Source organism: Oncorhynchus mykiss, chromosome 17 (assembly GCF_057628025.1).
Source record: "Oncorhynchus mykiss isolate SJ-2025 chromosome 17, ASM5762802v1, whole genome shotgun sequence".
Classification (NCBI taxonomy): domain Eukaryota; kingdom Metazoa; phylum Chordata; class Actinopteri; order Salmoniformes; family Salmonidae; genus Oncorhynchus; species Oncorhynchus mykiss.
In genome coordinates, this window is record NC_143038.1 from 37,677,262 (window position 1) to 37,701,083 (window position 23,822).

General features: G+C 39.2%; 1 protein-coding gene across 2 annotated transcripts in view; it reads left to right on the plus strand.

Moving 5' to 3' along the window:
* Positions 1–2,634: 2,634 nt before the first annotated feature.
* The window catches only part of LOC110494094 (sodium- and chloride-dependent GABA transporter 2), a 44,391-nt gene continuing 23,203 nt past the window's right edge, over positions 2,635–23,822 (plus strand). For both annotated transcript variants that reach the window (XM_036950134.2, XM_090205456.1), the window contains exon 1: positions 2,635–2,818. In XM_036950134.2, coding sequence (XP_036806029.2) covers positions 2,739–2,818 — 80 coding nt within the window. In that variant the 5' untranslated portion in view covers positions 2,635–2,738. The remainder of the gene's footprint in view (positions 2,819–23,822) is intronic.

The window sequence follows — 23,822 nt, forward strand, 5'->3', positions numbered from 1 at the left end:
GTGTAGTACAATTCGATCTTAGTCCTGTATTGATGCATTGCCTGTTTGATTGTTCGTCGGTGGGCATAGCAGGATTTCTTATAAGCTTCTGGGTTAGAGTCCCGCTCCTTGAAAGCAACAGTCTAGTCTTTAGCTCAGTGCGGATGTTGCCTGTAATCTATGGCTTCTGGTTGGGGTATGTACGTAGGGTCACCGCGGGGACGACGTCATTGATGCAGTTATTGATGAAGCCAATGCCTGATGTGGAGTACTCCTCAATGCCATCGAAAGAATCCCGGAACATATTCCAGTCTGTGCTTGCAAAACAGTCCAGTAGCTTAGCATCTGCTTCACCTGACCACTTTGTTATTGATCGAGTTACTGGTGCTTCCTGCTTTATTCATTTTTGCTTATAATCAGGAATCAGTAGGATAGAATTATGGTCAGATTTTCCAAATGGAGGGTGAGGGAGAGCTTTGTATTTATCTCTGTCTGTGGAGTAAAGGTGGTCCAGAGTTGCACATTTAACATGCTGATAGAAATTCAGTAAGACAGATTTAAGTTTCCCTGCATTAAAGTCCCCGGCCACTAGGAGCGCCACCACTGGGTGAGCATATTCCTGTTTGCTTATGGCGGAATACAGCTCATTCAGTGCGGTCTTAGTGCCAGCATCGGTCTGTGGTGGTATGTACACAGCTATGAAAAATACAGATGAAAACTCTCTAGCTAGATAATTTGGTTTACAGCTTATTATTAGATACTCTATCCCAGGTGAGCAAAACCTCAAGACTTCCTTAGATATCGTGCACCAGCTGTTATTTACAAAAATACACAGTCCGCCACCTCTTGTCTTACGAGACGCCGCTGTCCTGTCCTGCTGATACAGTGTATAACCAGGCAGCTGTATGTTGATAATGTCGTCGTTCAGCCACGACTCTGTGAAGAATATGATATTACAGTTTTGAATGTCCAATTGGTAGTTTAATCTTTGGTGTACATCTTCGATTTTATTTTCCAAAGATTGCACGTTTGCTAGCAGAAAGCAAGGCAGTGGGGGTTTATTCGATCGCCTACGAATTTTCAGAAGGCAGTCCGACCTCCGTCCCTTTTTTCTTCGCCTCCTCTTCACACAAATGACGGGGATCTGGAACTGTTCCCGGGAAAGCAGTATGTCATTCACGACGGGCTCGTCAGACTCATTAAAGGAAAAAAAGTATTGTGCCAGTTCGTGATGAGTAATCGATGTTCTGATGGCTAGAAGTTATTTTTGGTCAAAAGAGACAGTAGCAGCAACATTATGTACAAAATAAAAACGAAACAAACAAAAAAACACAATTGGTTATGAACATGTAAAACGTCAGCCTTTTTCTTCGGCGCCATCTTACGATCACTAACTATTCACCAATCAGCTCTGGGTGTGTGGTAGATTCTGCCTATTAAATACCATTTTGGTTAGACAATGCTAATAATTAGAGGTAGAAACTGTTGCAAACATTTGCACCAACATTGGGCACTGGCACCTAAAATGACAAACTGAAGGCAAACAAGACGAAGCCAATTGACATGAAATGCATTCCATGAAGCATTCCTCTCATATCAAACAAAAGAAGGGACAATGTTTAGAACATTTTCAAATGTAATTGTATAAAATATAATTCATTTGATATAATTATAGTTATAATTCAAATGTGGCCTATAGTGTCCAGTAGCCAGGGGCGGACTGGCCATCATTAGCCCAGTGGGCCTGTCTAACTTGGGTTTTTTGCTCAAAATAATCACTATCTGGCTAACAATGGGGGACTTGAGAACAAAAATGGGCCGGTGTGGGGGCCACAAGGAAAAAAAAGTATTGATGTGTTTAAAATGCCAGGGCCAATTTCTGGTCACAGTCCACCCATACCCATAGACCACTACAGTCTTACATTCTGCCATCATTCAAATGGCACTGACTGCATGACAAGTGCTTGAAACTATTGCCATCTACAGTACAGCTACTTGTAGGTAAATGACTTACTTTCAAGGGGACAAAAACAATCACCACTCACTCACCAAGGAACTCAGAACCACCTGTAGTGACATTGCATGAACAGTTGGTGGTACTAACGCACTACAACTGTGACATGGATATGGTAAAGTCATGTTATTGGAACTACATGCATTGATTATACTATTGTTATAATAATAATACTATTATTATGGTATCAGAGGTGTCACGCACCTAATTATTGAAGGGCCATTGATGGCCAAATTCAATATATTTTTAATTTGACAATATCTTACATTTTTACATTTTGATAATTTATCAGACGCTCTTCTCCAGAGACACTTACAGTCAGCTCATTCAACTAAAGGTTGCTAGATATGACAGTATTTGTCAAAACCAGTTATTACAAAGTCAGTGCTAGTAGAAAAAGACACCTGTTAGTACAAGAAAACTAGTATAACAGTAAGGTGATCGTTTTTCTAATAGGGGGTAGGGGTTTTAGGGGGATAACAGTGAAGGATCCTGAATTTTTATGTTTATAAGTAACTAACATCACTTTTATATCACAGTCTTACATAACGTTTTGTGTGTTGACACAATTGAGTGATCTCTAACCTTTGGCCAGAAACGTGAAATGTAGATCATTTATCAACACTTAGAATAAAGGAGCATCTTTCTCAGGTTTGTCTTTTCAGAGTGCTCTGCCATACAGTAAGTCCACATAGGCAATTATAGCACAACATTCACGTAATAAAAATACGAGAAAAACATTGTGATGAATGAAGTTGAGAGGCGTTCAGAGGAAATTTCAGAGGAAATTCTTGAAGAATGCTCAGCTACAAAGCATGGAGAATGGTGAGCACTACAGATTTCATTATTTTCTTTGAGCTAGATGTTTTGGTAACACTTTATATTACAGTGCCTTTATTACAGTGGAATTATTCCTGTAAGTACAGTGCAACAGTATTGTAATTACTCATTATTATACTGTACTTACACTGTAATGTAAAATGCAACAGATTTTCTTTACGTGACCCTCACCTAAAGGTCACTGGATGTGTGTACACGACTTTAAGATAATTACTGTGTCATTAACATGTTATTTCTTAGTAAATGGCTGGTAATTTATGTGCTGTAAAATATAGTTTGGACACACCTACCTACTCATTCAATGGTTTTTCTTTATTTTTACTATTTTCTACATTGTAGAATAATAGTGAAGACATCAAAACTATGAAATAGCACATATGGAATCACACTATGGGCCTTAAAGAGGCCTTGACAGAATGCTTTTATTTAAATCATATTTCATTGGCTGAAGTTTTAGATTCCATCCACAGTCATTAGGCACAGTCCATCAAACTAGCAATTGTTGATCATGCTGATATGTTGAAATACTGCATAATATACAGCATATTTTAGACTGTTGAAATCAGTGGACTTTGGTGTGAGGCAATAAAAAAATACATCTGTCAAACTAGATGTAACATTATCACTCTCCATTACATTTCAATAGTTTTGCAAGAACTGTACATTAAATGTATTATGCCCCCTTTTCCTATTAATTTAAGTGCTCGTGTTCTGTCACTTCTCTATCCTCTATCCATTGTAAAGTCATAATGCAGAGAGTTTATTTGTTCACATTACACAAATCCATGCCCCTTCAGCATTCACATTTGGTGCGATAGGTGTGGTGGATAGTGATTAGAGTGTTGGGCTAGTAACTGAAATGTTTCTGGATCGAATCCTCAAGCTAAGAAGGTAAAAATCTGTCATTCTGAACAAGGCAGTTAACCCACTGTTCCCTGGTAGGCCGTCATTGTAAATAAAAATTTGTTCGTAACTGACTTGCCTAGCAGCGTAATAGTCAAAACTAACTGTCGCCAACTCTTAGCTATGATGTGGGCTTGCCCCAAGGGAAAGGGGGATACCTAGTGTTAGGGTTGCGTCAATTCGAATCTGGTATCAGAACAAGTTATGACACTGAGTCACCGATTGTATACTATGTACTTTTATTAGCTAAGCAATAAATGGTAAATGCAATTTTCATATATACGGGTTCGCTGTAATACCACGCAGGGCAGAACAGAGAACTAGCCAGCACACTAATATTATCTTCTAAAATACTCTGACAGAAGTAGTTCCTCTTCTGAGCTGGCCTGTCAGAGTAGAGACTGGACGTGGTTTAAACTCACTCAGCCTATCGTTGGCGCACAGGCTGGTCCCAGGCCCCGGGCGCTCCAGTTGATAGATGTAACTGTTGCTGTGTAGAATATCTATGCGCTTATACCCTAGATACCGTTATCACACATCTGGTTCCTGTTATTGCTAAGTTTAAGTTCTAACAAAAGACAGTCTGTTTGCTACACTACGTTCTGTATGTGTCCCCCACAACTTATGATAACAGCCTATACCCAAGGTTAGCCATTGCCTTTCCGCTAATGTTACTTCTAACACACACAAACACCCTCATGATAGGCCAAGCATATTTTCAACCCTCACAATCCCCCCACCCCCCCTATTGGGTGTGAATAAAAAATTAAGCAATGAATCATATAAAAGCTACAAAGTTTAAAATACCTTCATGTCCTCCATTCGATCCCACTATGTACTAGATAGGCTACCAGCCACCTAGGAACTTAAAACGCTAATTTCAAAAGAGAACAACAGCTCATTTAAAAACAGAATAAAAGGGTGCTACATTTGAGTCCCCCTTTTGACACCCCCTAGGGTGTCACTCCTTATCTTTTATTTTAGGGGTCACAACATAGTAACATGTTAATAGCATTTCATGAAAATAATAAGTTTATCATTCATTCATTTTTTTTTACAGAAACAGAAAAAATCAACAACTGATATATGCTTTTCAACTCCCCCTTTTGACACCTACAATGGTGTCATACTCAGAATACAAAGGTTAAAAGAAACACACATTTATTGTATAAAGAATAAAAACCCTCTTTTCCACCCTGCTACACCTAACTGGTACTGCCCTCCCCTGAACAGCACCCAATGGCTATTTCATATGGAAATGGAGAGGAGTAGCAGGTGCAGTGGCCATGTTGCTGTTCTACTCCATTCCATTTGAATAAAAAAATTGAAAATATAATCTGACATGGAAAATATATATATCTGACATGGAAAATATATATATATATATATATATATATATATATATATATACACATACACACACACAAACAAAACACACATTTCATTGCAAATAAAAAAATGTATACAGTATATATTTTTTTTGCAAAAAAAAATGCTGCGCGTAACAAGCCTCACAGCAACTCCTCTGATCGTCAAGGCGAGAATGGAGTTCGTTACGCGTGCAATTACAAACAAGGAATGGTGGTCCAACCTAAAACCATTACATACTGGCGTTTACCTCAGCTCATTGGCTATCTACCCAGCTAGATTTCAAGAAGATCAGTGGTCATTGGGCAGAAATACAGTCCATCAATGAAGCCTCGCTAAAATGATTGGTGCGCAAGGTAGTCATTGCTCGTTGTCTTCAAATCATTTCACTTCGGTCAATACTCCCCGCAAAAAAAACACAGACGTTTGGCTGTGTTGCAAACATCCAGAGGAATGCACTGAAACCAACCATGACTAGATAAACGATGGTTTACCGTGTGTAATTACGTTGAATGCGCCGTAAAAAAATTGATAGAGATGGAATTCACGGCACAAACGGGTTACAAAATGTTTCAATTTAAGCTATAAAAATTGATTTTATCAAAGAAAACGGCACTTCATTTGATCACTGGGATCCTCAGGAAGAGAAATAAGAGGAAGATATCAGAATGTAAGTCATAATTTTACCTTCAGATGTGAATGTGTAAAAACTGTCATGGCGGAAAATGTTTCTGTTGTTGATTGCTCTTCTCAAACAAAAGCAGTGGAATTTGTTCTCTGTAATAGCTATTTTAAATTGGAAAACGTAGGTTGATTACCAAGATTCCAATCTTTTGAAGGGTGTAGACACTTGCATTTTCAAGAATGTTTAACGTTACGATGTTGTACTTTTAGTTGTCACTCTGAAATTTCCCCTGATGTTGATCCCTGTACAGGGATCGCAGCCATAATTAAGGGAAAATTTTGACATTCGCCATATGGTTAGTGAGACCGACCACATTGCAAATGTACAGTCCCTTACTAGACGTTCGAAAACGTTTGTAAAATTCGCGGACGGCGTCGAGCCGTGTGGCAGGGCCGGATCTTCCGGGAAGTCATCAAACGAACTCTCTCGGACATTCGGTTTCCGTTTTATAAAATAATCAAATTTTGGTCATTTTTCCGCTGTCCCGGTAAATCCCACAAGAGGGAATATGCAATCATATTGCAAATGTACAAAACATCACGAATCACGACGTGGCTTTATCTCCTAAACGGAAAATATTTTGAAGCTGAAACTTGGTGAGCATAGGTTTGGCATAATGGGCAGTTGGCCCCGAACAAGATGGCGTCTAGGCCTCAATGGTTTTTGAGTTATGGCCATTTTTCTGGGATTAAAGGTCCAAAATGAAAATAGACCAATAATTTTTCCGCTTCACGTCAAAGTCAAGGAGCCTCCGGTGTCAATAAAAAAAGAACCAGCCATTTCTCTATCGTCATTTAAGAGAAATCGTACAATGTCAAATTGGTGAAGTTTTTTTTTTAAAAACAGTTACAGATCCAGTTGCAGCGTGTTCATACAAATCTTTTTAAAGTGTGCTTCGGAGCACTGCGAGATTTCTGTGATTTTCTGTGATTTTCTGAAATAACACACACTCACTAAACGCTCCGTAAATAAGTCAGTTCTTAACATAAAGATTTAAAACTCAAAATTCTATAATTGCCTACCCCAAGGAGGATAGGTGTTCACTTTCAGATTCCTGTGTAAACCGGAAGTGCCTTAAAATGGTGTCATATGTGCTGTTTCCAAGGGTTAAAAAGGTCAGATCTTATCAGAGTCCTGGGTTCGCGCCCAGGCTCTGTCGTAACCGGCCGCGACCGGGAGGTCCGTGGGGCGACGCACAATTGGCCTAGCGTCGCCCGGGTTAGGGAGGGCTTGGTCGGTAGGGGTGTCCTTGTCTCATCGCGCACCAGAGACTCCTGTGGCGGGCTGGGCGCAGTGTACGCTAGCCAAGGTGGCCAGGTGCACGGTGTTTCCTCCGGCGCATTGGTGCGGCTGGCTTCCGGGTTGGATGTGCGCTGTGTTAAAGAAGCAGCGGCTTGGTTATTTGTGTATCGGAGGACGCATGACTTTCAACCTTCGTCTCTCCCGAGCCCGTACGGGAGTTGTAGCGATGAGACAAGGTAGTAGCTACTACAACAATTGGATACTACGAAATTGGGGAGAAAAAGGGGTAAAATTTTTAAAAAAATTAAAACATTTAAAAAAAATTAAAAAAAAAGGTCAGATCTTTTCAAAACTTCATATGTGTGATTAGGCAACCCCCATGAACTGTAAGTCAGTCATTTCTCCCACAAAAGTTCAAAGAAAAACTAAATCACACATACACACAGCTTGGAAGGAGGGACGTATTGGTGTGCATAGAGACAGACAGTGCCTGCAATAGTTAGCTTTGTTCGAGCTAAAAAGAACCGTCAGACCTAGAGTTCTGAAACTTTAGAAACCCGTTCTATAGACCTCAGGTCGATAGTGCGTGGTGAGTTACTTGGCTCTAGATGGTTCTCGGACCGAGAAACAGCCTCGTACATTTGCAATGACTTCAATTCATTTTGACCATTACGAAAATGATGACATTTGGAAAAGTCTCCGAGACGCAAGACTAGGTGCAATGAAACCGGCTCGGCCCATAGAGACGGACCCCAATGTTTCTGTCTGATAGCTCATTCAAGGACCCCGTAGCAAGGCATGGAAAAAAGTGGATTGCATGTGCATTTGCAATATGATTCAACAGTGAAAAAAACATCACCAAATGGACATGATGAAATCAACACAACGAGCGATGGAAAGGAACAACTATCACTGCCCGGCCATCCTGTGTTCATCAGGCCAGTCAATTTTGCATTTCTGCAGTATTTTTGAGCATGTCAAATATGCAATGGTACATGGCAAATGGACATAACATCCTGATTTGGCATTTTGAAATCTTTCATATTGCATTTGGACATTTCTTATGGCATTTGGCCAAAAAAAAGTGACTTCTGACTTTGACTTTTGAATTCCTATGAAATCATATTGCAAATGGACAAAACATATGCCTTATGCACAAGTAAAAAAATATATATATTGATAATAAAATATGACTAAAGTATGTTGATACAGTTCTTATACGTTTGTAATTGACACAAAATTCGAAAGAATTTCGAAAAACGGTCCAGAAAGCACTTTTTTAAGGGTGTGTGTGAAGTTCTCAAAATATCTGCTATTTTTGACTTTTGACTTCCAATGGAATCATATTGCAAATGGACAAAACATATGCCTTATGCGCAAGTAAAAAAATAAATAATAATAATGATAATAAAATTGGACAAAAGTATATTCATACAGTTCTTGCACATGTGTAATTGACAAAAAAATTGAAAGAATTTCGAAAAATGGTCCAGAAACGAAAAACGCTCTCTCTGCCATGAGAGGTGACTGTATAGTCCACAAGGTCTGCCATGAGAGGGTCTGCCATGAGAGGTATAGTTATGGCTGGGGGGCAGTATTGAGTAGCTTGGATGAATAAGTTGCCCAAAATAAACGGCCTGCTCCTCAGTCTCAGTTGCTAATATATGCATATTATTATTATTATTGGATAGAAAACACTCTAAGGTTTCTAAAACTGTTTGAATGATGTCTGTGAGTATAACAGAACTCATATGGCAGGCAAAATCCTGAGGAGAAATCAAAACAGGAAGTGAGAAATCTGAGCTTCGTATATATTCACCACAGTTCCCAATGAAATCCTCTTGATTTATTTTATATTATATATATATATATATTAATTATGTTGCACTACCTAGGGGTTCCACTAGATGTCAACCATCTATAGAAATTTGAATGAGACTTCTACTGTGTTGTGGGACTGAATGAGAGCAGACTCTATCAAGTGAATGGCAGTCAGCCATTTTCTGATCACTTGCATTCCTCATGGTATCCACTTGCGTTCCATTGCTCATCAAGACACAAAGGAATTCTCCAATTGGAACTTTATTGAAGATATATGTTAACCTTTCTGATCTCCCCATCCCGGATCCGGGATCGTGAATACAGACTCAAGCTCATTACCATAACGCAACGTTAACTATTCATGAAAATCGCAAATGAAATGAAATAAATATGCTAGCTCTCAAGCTTAGCCTTTTGTTAACAACACTGTCATCTCAGATTTTCTAAATATGCTTCTCAACCATTGCAAAACAAGCATTTGTGTAACAGTATTGATGGCTAACGTAGCATTTAGCGTAGCATTTAGCATTAGCATTCAGCTGGCAACATTTACACAAAAAAACAGAAAAGCATTCAAATAAAATCATTTACCTTTGAAGAACTTCACATGTTTTCAATGAGGAGACTCTCAGATAGCAAATGTTCAGTTTTTCCTGAAAGATTATTTGTTTAGGACAAATCGCTCCGTTTTCTGCGTCACGTTTAGCTATGAAAAAACCCCTGTATCCAGGATTGTGTAAATCTATCAGCAAGCTCATTAGCATAACACAACGTTAACTATTCATGAAAATCGCAATGCAGATTCTGAAACTTCAGAGTGTTTTCTTTACAAAACTGTCAAGAATATGCATAGTCGAGCATCTTTTCGTGACAAAATATCGCGCTTAAAACGGGAACGTTTTTTATCCAAAAATGAAATAGCGCCCCTAGAGATGCAACTGGTTAAAAACATCCTAATGATTGATTCTGTACATAGTTTCAAATGTTTCTTCGACCTGTAATATAACTTTTTGAAGTTTTTGTCCGACGGAACGCTGACCAGAATGAGCGTTTGGATATGTATACCAAATGTGCTAACAAACAGAGGTATTTGGACATAAATAACGGACATTATCGAACAAAACAAACATTTATTGTGGACCTGGGATTCCCGGAGTGCTTTCTGATGAAGATCATCAAAGGTAAGGGAATGTTTATCATGTAATTTCTTGTTTATGTTGACGCCAACATGGAGGCTATTGTGACTATTTCTTCTGAGCGCCGTCTCAGATTATTGCATGGTTTGCTTACTCCGTAAAGTTTTTTTGAAATCAGACACAGCGGTTGCATTAAGGAGAGGTATATCTATAATTCCATGTGTATAACTTGTATTATCATCTACATTTATGATGAGTATTTCTGTTGAATGATGTGGCTATGCAAAATCCCTGGATGTTTTTGGAACTAGTGAATGTAACGCGCCAATGTAAACTCATGTTTTGATAAATATGAACTTTATCAAACAAAACATACATGAATTGTGTAACATGAAGTCCTATGAGTGTCATCTGATGAAGATCATCAAAGGTTAGTGATTCAATTTATCTCTCTTTGTGCTTTTTGGGACTCCTCTTTGGCTGGGAAAATGGCTGTTTTTATTGTGGTTTGGTGGTCACCTAACATAATAGTTTGTGGTGCTTTCGCCGTAAAAGCCTATTTGAAATCGGACTCTGTGGTGGGATTAACAACAAGACTACTTTTAAAACGATATAGGATACTTGTATGTTTGAGGACTTTTAATTATAAGATTTTTGATGTTTTGAATTTGGCGGCCCTGCACTTTCACTTGCTGTTGTCATATCGTCCCGTTAACGGGATTGCAGCCATAAGACGTTCTTAAAACCTGTTAAGGATATGGCAGACATATGCCCCCTTTGGAGAGATTGGGTACCCCTAGTAAACTGAAAAAAAAATCTGTCAAAAATTGCTAATATATGCAAATAAAAAATATTATTGGATAGAAAACACTCTAAAGATTCTAAAACCGTTGGAATTATGTCTGTAAGTATAGCAGAACTCACAGGGCAGGCATTCTTCCAAACTAGTTTTTGTGGCCATGAAAGTTGGAGCAACTTTGATGTCATGGCCCCCACCCTTCCCAACCAGTTATGATTCTGGGGAGACTTTCTATCTCTTCCGCTAGATGTCCTCTTTCAGTAGAGCTTTGAATCGTTCAAATCCCGCGAGAATTGACCCTATGGGAGTGAAATTAGTGCGTGCCACGAGAAAATAGGCTGTGCGTAGGGGCGCGAATTGGTCCCAGCCATTCCTTTGTTCCAGCACTCAAGAGAAGGGCAGACGATGGCCGATTGAATTGAAGTTTGTTTTGCGTGTCTAAAACATCATAAAGCTTGCTTCTGCACTTAGTTTGACCTGTTTAGTCGACATATAATATGTAATTTTGAAGTTTTGATGCGCAACTTTTCCGGACCAGAGGACCAGAGGTGCATTTCAGCTGATGTTATTAGCAGTAGCTAATACAAAGACGCAAGACTTGAAACCAAACGATGTATTGGGTAAGTATGAAGCCTTCCAGAACATTCTGAACGAAGACCATCGAAGGTAAGGGAATATTTATGCTTAAATCTGTGTTTCTGTTGACTCCAACATTACGTAGAAATGTAGCTTGGAACTGAGCGCCGTCTCAGCATATTGAATAGTGTGCGATTTCTGTAACGTTAAAAATAAATCTAACAAAGCGGTTGCATAAAGAAGCAGTGTATCTTTCTAACTATATGTAGAACATGTATATTTAGTCAAAGTTTATGATGTCTATTTACGTTATCTTGCCGCGCTACCTAGATTTCCTGCGGGCATTTTTGAGTAATTTCTGAACGTGAACTCACTGTAAATGGACATTTATGGATATAAATGGCATATTATTGAAAAAAAAAAAATGTACTGTGTAACATGTCATATTACTGTCATCTGATGAAGATTTTCAAAAGGTTAGTGAGCGATTTATTTTTTAATCCTGCGTTTGTTGATTGCATGTTTTGGCTATTCAAATGAGCTGTGTCTGGTGGTGGTTTTACATATATATGTGCTATGTTTTCGCCGTAAAACATTTTAGAAATCTGACTTGCTGGCTAGATGAACAAGGTGTTTATCTTTCATTTGAGCTATTGGACTTGTTAATGTGTGGAGGTTAAATATTTGTAAGAATATTTTTGCGTTCCATGCGCCGCCGTTTCAGCTGAACGTGGGAGGGTTGATTCCCAATTGGGAACCAATATCGTAGACAGGTTAAGGAGAAGCACCTTTAGTCAATCTGCTTTCTCTGTGAGAGCTTCCCATATCTGGAATAGCCTACCATCAGACACACACACAACTGTACCACCTATAACAAAAAAACATGAAGACAAAAAGGAATCCCTAGCTGTGTATTGTCGCTTTCCATGTTGTCTGTAGCTGGTGAAGTGTGGATACACTTTGTTTATTTTATGTATTTTGTTTTGTTGCTTTTTGCATGCTGCTTGTTCTATGTTTACGTGTGCTCACTGCTCATTAATTGTCTGTATTGTTATTGTAATTGTTTTTAATAACCTGCCCAGGAACTGCAGTTGAAAATTCTCCAGCTGGCTAAAACTGACACTTTTCCTGAAATGGTGATTCATGTGCACTTGTCACGGTCGTCATATGGAGGAGACCAAGGCGCAGCGTCGTAAGCGTACATACTTCTTTATTAAAGAAAGAACACCGAACAAAACTAACCAAAACAACAAAACGAACCGTGAAGCAAATATGAGTAGTGCAGACAGGCAACTAAACATAGAATAAGAACCCACAAATACCCTAGACAAAATGGCTACCTAAATATGGTCCCCAATCCGAGACAATGATAAACAGCTGCCTCTGATTGGGAACCAATTCAGGCCACCATAGACATACAAATACCTAGACTCACAAAAACCCCATGGTATACAAAAACATACACACTCTAGTCACACCCTGATCTAACCAAAATAGTAAAGAAAACAAAGATAACTAAGTTTAGGGCGTGAAAGTTATTTAAATACGATTCCATTCTCAATATGTTATTCCAGCAGACCATTTAGGCAACAAACAACGTATTACATCGAAATCGCCTCTCTTTTTATATTGAATAAATTAGCTTTTCAATTTGAACTAAGCAAGCTGTTAAAATGTTCAGTTTATATCTTAATCAAACACTGGTGGAAGTATCTGTCCAGACAAAACATGCCAATACTTGAATTACAATCAGAAACCCCTTTTTTTGTCAATATCATAGACCCAGTGCTATTGAAATGACAAATAAATCCTGCAAATAACTCAATTGCAATGGTTTGTAGTCTTAAAATCTGACACATAATAACGACACATTTCGCAGAAAATAGTCGTAATTAATGGTCCAAGCTTTCTCCGCAGAGATTCTCACAAGCGCAAAAGGAATAGATTTGCAGTCAATGAGTTAAATCGACATTCATTGACTCGGAAACAGATCTTGTGCTTTCCAATCAATTCAGATTATGTGTAAGGGGTGCGTACTGGCGGCAGAGAAGTCAGACGCAGGAGAGCAAAAACTGTTTCCAACAGCTCAGTTTAATAATAAAAACCCACCGGAAACCAGAACAATCAATAAATGGGTACAACACCCGACGCACACCAGACATAACATGCATAAGCACTTACAATAAACAATACTGGACAAGGACATGGGGGGGGAGCAGAGGGTTAAATACACAACATGTAATTGATGGAATTGAAACCAGGTGTGTGGGAAGACAAGACAAAACAAATGGAAAATGAAAGGTGGATTTGCTCTAACTTTATGGAAAAAGGTTTATTCAATAAATATAGCAACTCCTCTCATACTGGGAAGGAAATAAAAAAAAACAATTTTCAGGCCTCAAGGGCAGTTTTATTTCAAATGTAGTACCCGAAAGGAGAAAATCCAATAAGCGTTTTATAGTTACATCGTTAGGGTAAATTAATCAAAAGTGGACACACTCCAATCAGTTTCTGAGACAATTGTCCAGACTTAAATTTAACTTTTAATTTTTTCCGTTATTTTACCAGGTAAGTTGACTGAGAACACATTCTCATTTACAGCAACAACCTGGGGAATAGTTACAGGGGATGAATGAGCCAATTGTAAACTGGGGATTATTAGGTGACCGTGATGGTTTTTTGAGGGCCAGATTGGGAATTTAGCCAGGACACCGAGGTTAACACCCCTACTCTTACGATAAGTGCCATGGGATCTTTAATGACCTCAGAGATTCAGGACACCCGTTTAACTTCCCATCCGAAAGACGGCACCCTACACAGGGCAGTGTCCCCAATCACTGCCCTGGGGCATTAGGATGTTTTTTAGACCAAAGGAAAGAGTGCCTCCTACTAGCCCTCCAACACCACTTCCATCAGCATCTGGTCTCCCATCCAGGGACTGACCAGGACCAACCCTGCTTTGATTCAGAAGTAAGCCAGCAGTGGTATGCAGGGTGGTATGCTGCTGGCAAATAATAATAATGCTTAAAGCTAGCGTCCCTCCTGGCCAACATCCAGTGAAATTGCAGAGCGCCAAATTCAAAAACAGAAATACTTATTGTGCTGCCATCCTGTTAGAAGGTAACAGATTATTTTATTACAATGGTTAATAAGGCTAGGCAGAATACTGCCCCCTTTGGAGGAATTGCGTGCCCATAGTAAACTGAAAAAAAATCTGTCAAAAATTGCTAATATATGCATATAATTATTATTGGATAGAAAACACTCTAAAGCTTCTAAAACCGTTGGAATTATGTCTGTAAGTATAGCAGAACTCACAGGGCAGGCATTCTTCCAAACTAGTTTTGTGGTCATGAAAGTTGGGGCAACTTTGACGTGATCGCCCCCACCCTTCCCAACCAGCTATGGATCTGGGAACACTTTCTATGTCTTCCACTAGATGTCCTCATTCAGTAGAGCGTTTAATCGTTCAAATCCCGCGAGTTTTGGCCCTATGGGAGTGAATTGAGTGAGTGCCGCGAGAAAATACCTGTGCGTTAGGGCGCGAATTGGTCCCATCCATTCCTTTGTTCCAGCACTCCGGAGGAGAACTAACAATGACCGGTTGAATTGAAAATTGTTTTGTACGTTTAGAACATCCTAAAGCTTGATTCTGCACTTAGTTTGACCTGTTTAGTCGACATATAATATGTAATTTTGAAGTTTTGATGCGCAAATTTTCCGGACCAGAGGACATTTTAGGTGCATTTCAGCTGATATTGTTAGCAGATGCTAATACAAAGACACAAGACTTGAAACCAAACAATGTTTTGGGTAAGTATGAACCCTTCCAGTACATTCTGAACGAAGACCATCAAAGGTAAGGGAATATTTATGCTGAAATTGTGTGTTTCTGTTGACTCCAACATAGCGGAGAAATATTGCTTATATCTGAGCGCCGTCTCAGAATATTGAATAGTGAGCGATTTCTGTAACGTTAAAAATAAATGTAACAAAGCGATTGCATTAAAACCTGTTATGGATGATGCAAATTTTCGCAGCTTTTTGTTAAAAATCGCGCAACATTTCAAAGTCCTGCTACTCATGCCAGGAATATAGTATATGCATATGATAAGTATGTGTGGATAGAAAACACTCTGAAGTTTCTAAAACTGGTTAAATCGGGTCTGTGGCTATAACAGAACGTGTTTAGGAGTAAAAATCCCTGGTAAAACTGTTTACCAAAAACAAAATATTCGTCCGCCATTCAATGTGTTGTTAAAGGCGACCTAAAATAAATGAGGATCCCCTGTAAACGCCTACAGCTTCCACACGATGTCGCCATTGCTGTCATTTTCAGATGAATTTATCCATTGTTACAACACAAATAGACCCCTCCTTTCTTGAGGCGCACCACAGTATGTTGTGAAACTGAAAAAATGGACGATGATTTCCAGACTTGCTGCTATCGAATACAGATCGCCCCGTGATCAATTTGATACATCATTAACGTTTATTAATACCTAAAGTTGGTTTAGAAAAGTCGTTTGAAGTGATTTGTAAAAGTTTATAGGCGACTTTTGTAATTTTAAAAAGTGACGTTGCGTCTTGTAAATGGACTTTTCTCAGCATCAGACTGGTCTTCAGCAAATGACATTTTGGGTATACAATGACGGATTTAATTGGGAAAAAGACCCAATTGTGATGTTTATGGGACATATAGGAGTGCCAACAAAGAAGCTCGTCCAAGGTAATGAATGTTTTATATTTTATTTCTGCGTTTTGGGTAGCGCCGGCTGTCGTGCTGGTATTTTGGGTGGTGCATGCTATCAGATAATAGCTTCTCATGCTTTCGCCGAAAAGCATTTTACAAATCTGACTTGGTGGCTAGATTCACAACGAGTGTAGCTTTAATTCAGTACCTTGCATGTGTATTTTTATGAAAGTTTGAGTTTTATCGAGTACTTTACTCAAGTACTATAGGTGGCGCTCTGAAATTTCCGCTGAGCTATCCCTGTGCAGGGACCACCTCCATAAGAAGTTTTTAAGAAGCAGTGTATCTTTCTAACTATATGTAGAACATGTATATTTAGTCAAAGTTTATGATGTCTATTTACGTTATCTTGCGGCGCTACCTATATTTTCTGCGGACATTTTTGAGTATTTTCTAAACATGAATTCAATGTAAATGGACATTTATGGATATACATGGCATATTATTGAAAAAAAAAATGTACTGTGTAACATGTCCTATTACTGTCATCTGATGAAGATTTTCAAAAGGTTAGTGAATGATTTATTTTTTAATCCTGCTTTTATAATTTTATATTTTCTGGGACAAAATGGCTACTTCTTGTCTTCGTTTCGGTGGTGGTCTAATATAAATATGTGGTGTGTTTTCGCCGTAAAACATTTAAAAAATCTGACATGCTGGGTAGATGAACAAGGTGTTTATCTTTCATTTGAGGTATTGGACTTGTTAATGTGTGGAGGTTAAATATTTCTAAGAATATTTTTGCGTTCCATGCGCCACGTTCCAGCTGAACGTGGGAGGGGTCGTTCCCAAAAGGGAACCCTAACCCGTCATCAGGTTAAAATGTATTTTCATTGTGTTCAATGGTGTTATTTGCCACCTGGGCTTTCTGGTACTTTCTGGTACTTAGACTGTACGCAAACAGGAAGTAGAGAATTGTTCCGCACGCATAGAAGCAGCTAAAAACAACGCTACGGTGCAGGTCTTTCAGTGTAGTTATTTCTTGTCACGCTTCAGCCTTGGAAAATATTTGTTTGTATGTTCGATTCAAGCATTTAGCTAGTGATGATAATCTTGTTATTGATAGAGTTGCTTACATATCAATGTTGGTTGCATTTACTTACACAAATTGCAATGCCTTTCATGTATGTCGTTAGCTGTATTACTTTGCTCGTGCGTCATGCAAACGAATTGTAAAATATACAATACTGTAGTTTTGTTACTGTTTCTAGTGTCATATGCTTTGTTATTCTACATAGATGGTTGTACATTATTAGAGTAATGAAAGGAGTTAGCCAATTACCATATTAGTAACAATTAGCTATGTGGTTTGGCATCATGCCAGATGCATGGTACCTTAGCACGTGCTTTGTATTTATGCAACTTCAAATGTATAATGTACAGCTACAGTATATTGGTGTGAATTGAATACTAAAGTATATTCTTTTCTGTATTTTGCAGTTTCACAACATAAACGTTTTCAATATATTCATTCAAGAAAAGTCACGCCTTGGGAGTTTTATTGAAGACTTAGTTGTTAGCTATCTGTCTAGTTTTGCATGGGAACGCAACTGAAGTGCAGAATACTCATCATAAAAATTCCTAAAACATACAAGTGTAATATATGGACTTAAAGATAAACTTCTTGTTAATCCAACCGCTGTGCCAGATTTCAAAAAGGCTTTACTGCGAAAGCATACCATGCGATTATCTGAGAACAGTGCCCAGCAGACAAATTATTACAAACAGTAACCAGCCAAGCAGAGTAACAAAAGTCAGAAATAGCGATAAAATGTATCACTTACCTTTGATGATCTTTGGATGGTTGCACTCATGAGACTCCATGTTACAAAATAAATGTTAATTTTGTTCGATAAAGTCCAGGTTTATGTCCAAAAACCTTTTGTTCACGCGTGTTGTTCAGTAATCGATTGGCAAAAAGCAGATAGATGAAAAATCAAAAAAGTACCATAAAAGTTTGTAGAAACATGTCAATCGATTTTTATAATCAATCCTGAGTTTGTTTTTGTCATAAATAATCGGCATATTTCAACCGGACGATAGCTTCGTCAATAGAAAAGAAAAACAAGAAAGGCACGCGCCCGGTCACGCTGGACTCATGTCTGAAAATGTCCACTGTCCTCTCATTGAAAGTGCTGCATCTCCCTAATTTTTCAGAGTAATAGCTAGAAAAAATGCCTAAAGACTGGCCACATGTAGTGGAAGCGATGGGGATTGTGAACTGCGTCATAAGTCTTTGTATGGTGGATAGGCTTTCAATGGAAAAACAGGCATTTCAAAATAAAAGCATTTCCTGGATGGATTTTCCTCAGGTTTTCGCCTGCCATATCAGTTCTGTTATACTCACAGACGAGTGTTTTCTATCCAAATCTACCAATTATATGCATATACTATACTGGGCACACTTCATCAAAAAATCAGAATGCTGCCCCCTATCCTAATGAAGTTAAAACCTCTTGAGGATAGGGAGACGCTAGCGTCTCAACTGGCTAATTGCCTGGGGAAATGCAGAGCGCCAGATTCAAATAAAATGCTATAAAATTCAAACTTTCATTAAATCACACATGTAAGATACTCAATTAAAGCTACACTCGTTGTGAATCCAGCATGTCAGATTTTTAAAATGCTTTTCGACAAAAGCTTTTTATTATCTGATAGCATGCACCCATCTGAACCAGTAATAAACAAAAGAGCTAGCGTAGCAGGTGCTACACAAAACGCTGAAATAAAATATAAAATATGCATTACCTTTGACGAGCTTCTTTTGTTGGCACTCCAATATGTCCCATAAACATCACAATTGGTCCTTTTTCGATTAATTCCGTCCATGTATACCCAAAATGTCCATTTATAAAGCACGTTTGATCCAGAAAAAAATAGCTTACCAAAACACAACGTCAATACAAAACATTTCAAAAGTTGCTTATAAACTTTGCCAATACAACTTTAGGTATTTTTAAACATTAATAATCGATCAAATTGTAGACGGGGCAATCAGTATTCAATACAGGAAGACAACAAACCAATGCTACTTTTCAAGTCTTGCGCACTCTCAACAGTGTTACCCAGTTCCTAGATGGCCGTACTTCCAGGATGTGCTTCTTCTTCGTTGCACAAATTATTAACCTAGGGGGCAGCATTTCACTTTTGGATAAATAGCGTGCCCAATTTCAACTTCCTGCTACTCATGCCAGGAATATATGATATGCATATGATTAGTAGGTGTGGATAGAAAACACTCTGAGGTTTCTAAAACTGTTTCAATCATATCTGTCACTGTAACATAACTTATGCAGCAGGCAAAACTCTGAGGACAAACTGTTCAGATTTTTTATTTTTTTTTGCCTCTAACCGTTCCCTCTGTTGTCTAAGCCAAGGGATATTTGCTAGAGACCATTTTACAGTTCGTACGCCTTCCACTGGATGTCACCAGTCTTTGGAATTTGGTTGAGGTTAAAGGGACCAACTCAAAACCTACGTACGTCTACGTATGGGTTGTTTCAGTTGCATTTCATTATATTCACAGTATTACTTTATCAAATCTCCAGTAATTGATTATACACACATACAATTCATCATATTTTCATATCGTCACAGAATCCATATAAAGTGTAAGAATTTCTTAGGTACTTACATCAACCATTCCATTTGCATTTTCAAGGACTCTCCACAGCTATGTTGCAATTCTTCAGCTACATATGGACGGTACCAAAATAAATGATCTAATGACTCTGCCTTCACGCAGCAAAATCTGCAGAGCTGGGAAATTTGTATCCCCTATATATATATATATATATATATATATATATATATATGTAACATTTTATTGGTTGCAAGAAGCTCTCCAAACATACTCCCAACTTTTGTTTCGCGGACAATGACCGGTCTGTCATGGAATCCTCAACGGTTATCTAACCCCCAGAAACCACGGGAAAGTCTAGCCTCCCAGAAACAATAGACTTGCTGCTAACATCCCGCTCTCAATGGCACCCAGAGATATTCTATGATGGGCAGTAATGGACAGAACCCCAAAATAACATTATATCAACTCTGACTACCAAATTTCAATCATCATATTATGCAAATGTCTAAATCTTATTTAGACAATTATTATTATCTTATTTACACAAACTCTCATATCACATTCACACAATGCTATTCCCAAACATGCTTAATCAATTAGAGTTTAACCTGCAGGAATATTTTCTCATTTCTATCTCATGGTTAGTTACTATGATTATGTAACTCATACATTTAAATCTTTCAATAGTTCTAAAATGGGGTACAGGTTTAAAACAATACTGGTGCACCTTACTATCTTATACTATATCATAAATGGTCTTACCTAGTTCACACAGATTCTAGTTTTCATCCAGGTCACATAGATTCTGGATGTTTTAACATTAAATGGCCAAAACTAGTTCACACAGATACTAGATGTTTAACGCTAAATGACCAAACCCAGGGCATTCCTGGTTAGCACATTTAAAATAATTGGAATTCACCACTTCTGAGGGTCACTTAGACGGTCACACAGACACTTTTCAGAATGAGGTCCTTCTTCCAATAGGGTTTCACAAGGTACCGTGCTTCACACAGATCCCACAGTCACCCTGGCCCATCACTCCTACAGACCGCACCAATCCCCTCTGTGATCAATTCAGTGTCAGGACGGCTCTAGGTCGCCCGCAACTGACCAATGATAGATGTCTTTGAGTCGACTAACTCTCAGATCATACTCCACTGACTCGGCCCTGTTTACGCCTCCAAGGTGCCCCCCTCACACAGGAATACACACTCAGAGCCTACGTAACAGAGGCTTGTCTTAAAAACTCACTCTGCATGTTTCGCTCACCTCTTTCTTTTTTAAAACTAAGTTCGGGACGTGGTATCCACTCGGCTCGCTGCCTCTCAGATCAAAAGTGGGTCAATCTGCTTTGTTCCCAAAGTTTGGTCTCCCTGAGAGCCCAAGTTTGAGGGATCCCTGGTGCACCATTTACACAGGTCATCAGGAGCGGTCACCAAGTGAAGATTCACATCCCATCCTCGTCGCCAAATGTGGTGGTTCATTTATTTACTATCAAATGAGAAGAAAAAAACTTATCACACAAGTCCAAGTTATACTTATACTAAATCTTTATTGACTTATTAATAAGGGAGCAAGTCAATACAACACACAAAGTGAATCAATTGAGTGATCTACAATAATGATAGCTGGTCGATGAATCACCCTCAGATGATTAGTTGAGAGCCCTGAGACAAAGTTACAAAGGTTTTATAGCCAAGTTAAACATTTGTATAAAATATACTTGTAATTCACAGCAGACAGTACTGTAGCTGGTCGTATGTAGCTGTTCATATGTAACTGGTCATATGTAGCAGGTCATATGTAGCAGGTCATATGTAGCAGGTCATATGTAGCTGGTCATATGTAGCTGGTCATATATAACTGTTCATATGTAGCTGGTCATATGTAACTGTTCATATGTAGCTGGTCATATGTAACTGTTCATATGTAGCTGGTCATATGTAGCAGGTCATATGTAACTGTTTATATGTAGCTGGTCATATGTAACTGTTTATATGTAGCTGGTCATGTGTCACAGCTGTACATTTCAATGAAACATGGTGAAGCCCCAAAATTGCCCTCGCTAGAAGCGTGTGTTTCAGACATAAGGAAGTGGATGGCTGCAAACTTTCTACTTTTAAACTCGGACAAAACAGATATGCTTGTTCTAGGTCCCAAGAAACAAAGATCTTCTGTTGAATCTGACAATTAATCTTAATGGTTGTACAGTCGTCTCAAATAAAACTGTGAAGGACCTCGGCGTTACTCTGGACCCTGATCTCTCTTTTGAAGAACATATCAATACCATTTCAAGGACAGCTTTTTTCCATCTACGTAACATTGCAAAAATCTGAAACTTTCTGTCCAAAAATGATGCAGAAAAATTAATCCATGCTTTTGTCACTTCTAGGTTAGACTACTGCAATGCTCTACTTTCCGGCTACCCGGATAAAGCACTAAATAAACTTCAGTTAGTGCTAAATACGGCTGCTAGAATCCTGACTAGAACCAAAAAATTTGATCATATTATCAAATCAAATCAAATTTTTATTTGTCACATACACATGGTTAGCAGATGTTAATGCGAGTGTAGCGAAACGCTTGTGCTTCTAGTTCCAACAATGCAGTAATAACAAGTAATCTAACTAACAATTCCAAAACTACTGTCTTGTACACAGTGTAAGGGGATAAAGAATATGTACATAAGGATATATGAATGAGTGATGGTACAGAGCAGCATAGGCAAGATACAGTAGATGGTATCGAGTACAGTATGTACAAATGAGATGAGTATGTAAACAAAGTGGCATAGTTTAAAGTGGCTAGTGATACATGTATTACATAAGGATACAGTCGATGATATAGAGTACAGTATATACGTATGCATATGAGATGAATAATGTAGGGTAAGTAACATTATATAAGGTAGCATTGTTTAAAGTGGCTAGTGATATATTTACATCATTTCCCATCAATTCCCATTATTAAAGTGGCTGGAGTTGAGTCAGTGTCAGTGTGTTGGCAGCAGCCACTCAGTGTTAGTGGTGGCTGTTTAACAGTCTGATGGCCTTGAGATAGAAGCTGTTTTTCAGTCTCTCGGTCCCAGCTTTGATGCACCTGTACTGACCTCGCCTTCTGGATGATAGCGGGGTGAACAGGCAGTGGCTCGGGTGGTTGATGTCCTTGATGATCTTTATGGCCTTCCTGTGACATCGGGTGGTGTAGGTGTCCTGGAGGGCAGGTAGTTTGCCCCCGGTGATGCGTTGTGCGGACCTCACTACCCTCTGGAGAGCCTTACGGTTGAGGGCGGTGCAGTTGCCATACCAGGCGGTGATACAGCCCGCCAGGATGCTCTCGATTGTGCATCTGTAGAAGTTTGTGAGTGCTTTTGGTGACAAGCCGAATTTCTTCAGCCTCCTGAGGTTGAAGAGGCGCTGCTGCGCCTTCTTCACGATGCTGTCTGTGTGAGTGGACCAATTCAGTTTGTCTGTGATGTGTATGCCGAGGAACTTAAAACTTGCTACCCTCTCCACTACTGTTCCATCGATGTGGATAGGGGGGTGTTCCCTCTGCTGTTTCCTGAAGTCCACAATCATCTCCTTAGTTTTGTTGACGTTGAGTGTGAGGTTATTTTCCTGACACCACACTCCGAGGGCCCTCACCTCCTCCCTGTAGGCCGTCTCGTCGTTGTTGGTAATCAAGCCTACCACTGTTGTGTCGTCCGCAAACTTGATGATTGAGTTGGAGGCGTGCGTGGCCACGCAGTCGTGGGTGAACAGGGAGTACAGGAGAGGGCTCAGAACGCACCCTTGTGGGGCCCCAGTGTTGAGGATCAGCGGGGAGGAGATGTTGTTGCCTACCCTCACCACCTGGGGGCGGCCCGTCAGGAAGTCCAGTACCCAGTTGCACAGGGCAGGGTCGAGACCCAGGGTCTCGAGCTTGATGACGAGCTTGGAGGGTACTATGGTGTTGAATGCCGAGCTGTAGTCGATGAACAGCATTCTCACATAGGTATTCCTCTTGTCCAGATGGGTTAGGGCAGTGTGCAGTGTGGTTGAGATTGCATCGTCTGTGGACCTATTTGGGCGGTAAGCAAATTGGAGTGGGTCTAGGGTGTCAGGTAGGGTGGAGGTGATAT